General features: G+C 36.7%; 1 protein-coding gene across 1 annotated transcript in view; it reads left to right on the top strand.

The window, feature by feature from the left end:
• The window catches only part of LOC107671281 (kalirin-like), a 59537-nt gene that overhangs the window by 7869 nt on the left and 45886 nt on the right, over window positions 1–5782 (top strand). The window contains exon 2 of the mRNA XM_016464174.1: window positions 2157–2328. Coding sequence (XP_016319660.1) covers window positions 2157–2328 — 172 coding nt within the window. The remainder of the gene's footprint in view (window positions 1–2156; window positions 2329–5782) is intronic.

Below are 5782 nucleotides of genomic sequence, written 5' to 3'. Positions count from 1 at the left end.
ACACACCCTCTAAACGCTTTGCTAGTGCTCGCCATAACGATAGGAATATAGATCGCTCTTACCATGGAAATGCACGCTTCAAACAAAACGATCAGTGAAGACGAAGAAGAAAATGACATGTTCTCCCGGCGCCTATTTATACTATAATCGCACCGGTAGTTATGTCATGGGCTGTCGCTGGCCAACGTGTTGTTGGTGATTTTTCAATGTATGCTTCAGACATGGGTCACGACGAGGCGTTCCCCCATAGCGACCCCTAGAGGACGCAGTTCGAAGTTCCCATGAAAGGGAAATATATATATATATATATATATATATATATAGTAAAGGCAATTAAACTTGAATCTATAAAATGCATATGACGGGCATATCGGTTGTTTATTAGTACTTATAAAGCACATTTTGATGCCTTATTCTGCGTGACCATGTTCTAGATCCCTTAATCCACCCCATACCTAAAATTAACAACTACCTTACTATTAATAATCAGCAAATTAGGAGTTTGTTCACCATAATTGGACCCATGAAACCACTGAAAGCTCAAATAGATGCTGTCAAAGTGTAAAGAACGTAATGTCTCAAGCATGCACCTTTCCTGGCTGTGGCACAACCGGAAATGTAAATAGGACAGGACTCTCTCTCTCTCTCTCTCTCTCTCTCTCTCTCTCTCTCTCTCTCTGGGTCACGACAAGGCGTTCCCCATAGCGACCCCTAGAGGACGCAGTTCGAAGTTCCCTTGAAAGGGAACCAGGAGGTGTTTGAATAGAAAACAATTGAAGTAATAAAATCAAACCGATTTTATTTCCATAAACTGATGAAACTCTAAATGAGTCCTCTTTCATTTTGACTCCCATTTGCTCTTCTTCTTTATTATGGGTGTCTTTAAAAAAATACGAAATCTTCATTAAATACACACACTTTTATCTTTTGGTCTCTTCTAAATAATGCTGTTTTCCTGACTGTGTTGAGCTCTGTTGGGTGTGGAGCTGCAGATCCCAGTAGGACAGTCTTCACTAGGAGCTTTGATTGCTTCTGCTGTTAAGACATGCGTCTCTGAAGCTTTCTGTGGTTAATGGAGGGAACAGGGACACTCACAGGAAATGCAGATGTTAGTCTGATGCATCAAACGACTGCAAGCTACATCTCATGGAGATTCCAGGAGTTTGTGTGTGTTTGTCCCAGTGACGGCTTTTGGATCTATCTATCTATCTTACTGTCTGTGTCTGTCTGTTTGTCTGTCTATCTATCTTACTGTCTGTCTGTCTATCTATCTTACTGTCTGTCTGTCTGTCTGTCTATCTTACTGTCTGTGTCTGTCTGTCTGTCTGTCTATCTTACTGTCTGTCTGTCTGTCTGTCTGTCTGTCTATCTATCTTACTGTCTGTGTCTTTCTGTCTGTCTGTCTGTCTATCTATCTTACTGTCTGTCTGTCTGTCGTCTGTCTGTCTGTTGTCTGTCTGTCTAGTCTCAGCAAAAAGAAAAAAGGAGGGTTTTGAGGAAGGAAAACTACAGCCCAATAGGCAGTTTCTAGTTTCACCTCTAACCGTATATGTAATACTTTTTACAGCTGTCATGATTTCCATTTTAAACACCTACAGTATGATGTTGAAACACATGGACTCTCCAAAAACAATAATGCACATGTGAGCCATGTTTTCAGATCAGTCTTTTTATGCTGTTAATATTTGAGAGCTTGGGGAGCTGTAAAACTGATAACAGATGTACAGTCTGACCAGAGTTCAGGTTCTATAGTGTATGCAGCAGCCTTAATGTCCCCAAACACACTGGTTTCCTCTTCAGTCATTACTGAAATGCCACATCTGATCAGGAATCAGTTTCCCATCTGTGAAGAGTCCTTACTCTAACAGATGAAGACTTCCTCCTTCATATCTCTCTTATCTCTCTGTTTTTCTCATTTTGGGAAAATGCACTAAATGCTCTTTTTATTTGAGTGTGTTGTAACACACTAATGTCTGTCTTGTACAATATTGTTTACATTGTATTTGATTTGTGTTTACATGTAGCTAAATACATATAAACCTAAAGGTTTGCAAAAAAAAAAATATATAATAATAAAGAAAATAAAATAAACAAAAATTAAATGAAATTAAATTAAATTAAATTAAATATTAAATTAAATGAAATGAAATTAACAGACCGGTCAGACGGTGGAGCTGTTGGAGCGGCCCAGCGACCGGCCGGGATGGTGTCTGGTCCGGACCACAGACAAAACCCCCCCTCAGGAGGGATTGGTGCCCAGCAGCGCTCTGTGTATCTCTCACTCTCGCAGCAGTGTGGAGATGGACTGCTTTTTTCCAGCAGGCAAAGGTAAGAGCAGGACTTTCTCAATCGGCTGAAAGATTCTCTGCTGTGCTCTTGCGTTTAGTAGATAATGAACATATGGTTTTTATAGATAAATGTTCTTTAGCATTTTTTTTTCTTTGAGAATTAAACGGTACCGTTCAAAAGTTTGGGGTCGATAAGATTTTTGAAGTATTTTTGAAAGAAGTCCCTTCTGCTCACTCAAGGCTGTATTTATTTGAGTATATATACAGTAAAAATGGTAACAATGTGAAATATTATTATCACTGAAATAAACTGTTTTCTAGGTTAATATATTGTAAAATGTAATTTATTCATGTGATGAAAGCTGAATTTTCAGCATCATTACTCCAGTCTTCAGTGTCACATGATCCTTCAGAAATCATTCTAATATACTGATTTGCTGCTCATGAAACATTTCTGATTATTATCAATGTTGAAAACAATTGTGCTGCTTCATATTCTTGTGAAAACATTGATACATTTTTTCCCTCAAAGTTCAAAAGAACAGCAGTTATTTGAAAAATAAATATTTTGTCACATAAATCCCTGTCACGTTTGATCAATTTAATGCATCCTTTCTAAATAAAAGCGTACATTTCTTTCAAAAATATATCTTACTGACTCCAAACACTTGACCTATACTGTACATGAGTTATATGTTTTCATTTTGGATATAAATAGTTATTTTGCATTTAAGTTTGTTGGCAGTCTGATCAAATAATGAGTCAAGAAGGAGATGTTGACACTGTTTTTGATATTACTTCCAGTTGGTTTGTTGAGTGCATTGCATTGTGGGATGCAGTGTTCCAGTTCTGTTTGTATGCCAGCACAAGCTTTCGACCAAAAGGTTATGAGAAACATAAATTCAGTCAGGTGTGTCCGAACCTTTGACTGGTAGTGTACTTTATACTGCAGAAACAGTGTGAGTCATATGGTAGTGTGCCAATGTGAACCTTCCTGTTGTTACAGTAGTTTAAAGGGGGACAGTCCAGTAGCCTGTTCATAGTGTTTTGTGCGTTTTTCTGCCATAGTGCAGAAACCTTTGCAACTTTTGTCCCCTAGAGGGCACCATCACTCTAGTGTGTCAGATAGAAATGCAATTGACCCCCGAAGTGCTCTTGACATTATTCACACTATGCATGTTTGTCTCAGTGCACTAATGACTGGATGTCCTGATGCCCTCAGTAAACGCGTGAAGCTGGGCACACTTGCTGTTTGTTTTCAGGAGTGGTCTCTCAAAGTATATGTGAGATGTTACACACACATACTTAGAGGCTGTTTACCCCAAACAGTGCTGTGATCCTATTAGCATTAGCATGATCTCCTGCTCACAGGATACAGCACTGAAGATCTGTTTATAGTCAAAATGAAAAAAGCCATTGATATAACTTTTATAATGTGGCATATGTCAGAGTAAATCAGGATCAGGGAATATCGTAGGGCAGGACTTGATTGGATTTTTTTTGCACCAATGTACAATGCACAGTAATTCCAGAAAAAGGAATAAAGGAAGTAAATAGTGTGTTTGCTTACTGACTGCTGACTGTTTCCATTGTGTTCATTAAAGGAATAATGCAAAGTGTTGCATTATTACTCACTATTACTATTACTCACACTGGAATGCCCTAAAATGGGTAGTAATGGAAGTTTACTCTGGAATGTGGAACAATCCATTCCCTTATGTGTGTTGCAATTTTACAATCATCTTTTATTTATTGTAACTCATATGATTCATTTGCTGAAGTGGAAATGTCATTGATGAAGATGAAGAATAGTTCATGAATTGTCTGCCAAGAAAGTTTTTTTTATATAGAGCAACCCAGCTAACAAAAATATAAGGTTTTGCTTACCTTCCCAGTAAATAAAACTCATGAAAACATTAAAAACTAATGAAAAATTTACCTTTGAAAAAAATTAAAATGTCCAAGATGCTTTTTAAAACTTTATTTATTTTATTTTATTTTATTTTATTTTATTTTTTTGTTATGCTAACGTTAAAGAAAGCATTAAAGGAACTTTCATTTGTTATCATTTTAAAAACATTATAGGAATGTTATTTTAAATGTAGTTAAGTTAGTTGTTAATGTTTGTTCATAACTTTGAGAGACGCTTACTAGAATATTAGCCAAAGTTCTGAGAATATGGCATGTTAGCTGGGAAACTGTTCAGAAGGCTTTGAGTTCAGCACTTAAGATGTTATGTTTCTCATTGTTTTAGTTCTGGGATTGAGGTCTGGTTAGTCAGATACAGAGGTGTGTGTGAGAGAGTGCCGTTTGCACTGCGCCTTTAATATTGAGTCTATTTTAGAGTCTGTCTGATTTGCATAACTCCTCCTGTCTGTTGTGCTGGGATACTGTGTGTCATTGCCATAAAGATTCCGCTGCAAAATGCAAAAAGGGCCTAATGTAGAACACCTAGCAAGACACCTCATTATGGAAATGAAGGCAGCGTCCATGCAGCTCTGCAACATAATACACCTATTACAGTCAGAAATCAATAATCTGGAAATTCTGTTTAATTCTCTATTTGATGATGCTATCCATCTAAGACTGAAGTGTGTGGGGCAGCTGTAATAAGACACATGCCAAACCAGCACATGCACTCTGAGATGTTGCTCTAGATGTTGACTTTGATTCGAGATGTTTCCTAGATAGATCTAATGCATCTCACCAGTCAGTAGCAGAGGGTTTGGGTTTCGTCATTGCATTCTGTTGTCGTTTGAGTGGACATTCATGATATTCATGTCTGCATACTGCACTGGCAAAACTCTGGTTACCAACCCTGAGCTTGCATGTTTTTATTTATTTATTTAATTTGTGAGTTTTTTTTTTTTTTTGACCCACTTAAGTAGGATTTAAGTACATCTTTATATATAATTTCATATAGAGTCTTTGAAATATGAATAAATTGCACTTTGTTCATGTAAAATATACACAAACACTTTAAATATTGTATAGATTATTCAAATATTATGATTTAAGATGTACTTTGAAGTAAAACTTTTTAAAAGTGTAATGTTATGAAATAGTCATGAAAGTGTCTCTTTTAAGTACACTTAAGTGGCCTTTTAATTCATTATCATTGTATTATCTTCAAGAACAGTTTTTTTTTTTTTAAATGTACTTTTAAGATTTGAAGTACACTACAAGTGCACATTATGCAATTATGCACACATCAATTCACTTCATCTCGTTACAGTTACGACGATGATTGATTTGTTATATCCAGCTGGAATCTCACACACAGATCTTTAACTGGTGTTTTGGTGATTTTTAGTGGATGTATGAAGCCAGTTCTCCTCAAGTCCACACAGTTGTTCTAGCAGAGTTAGTCACACTAACTATCAACATGATTCACATGTGGTTTACATATCTATATACTTGTTGGTGCATTTATAAGTTCTTTTAATCTCTGAAACAGACATGTACTTATTGTTTTGGGGGGGGGGGGGGGGGGG

The sequence above is a fragment of the Sinocyclocheilus anshuiensis genome, unplaced genomic scaffold (genome assembly GCF_001515605.1).
Source record: "Sinocyclocheilus anshuiensis isolate Anshui unplaced genomic scaffold, SAMN03320099.WGS_v1.1 scaffold284, whole genome shotgun sequence".
NCBI classification, from domain to species: Eukaryota; Metazoa; Chordata; class Actinopteri; order Cypriniformes; family Cyprinidae; genus Sinocyclocheilus; species Sinocyclocheilus anshuiensis.
Note: the sequence above shows the minus strand (reverse complement) of the source record. Positions and strands in the feature narration are given on the sequence as shown.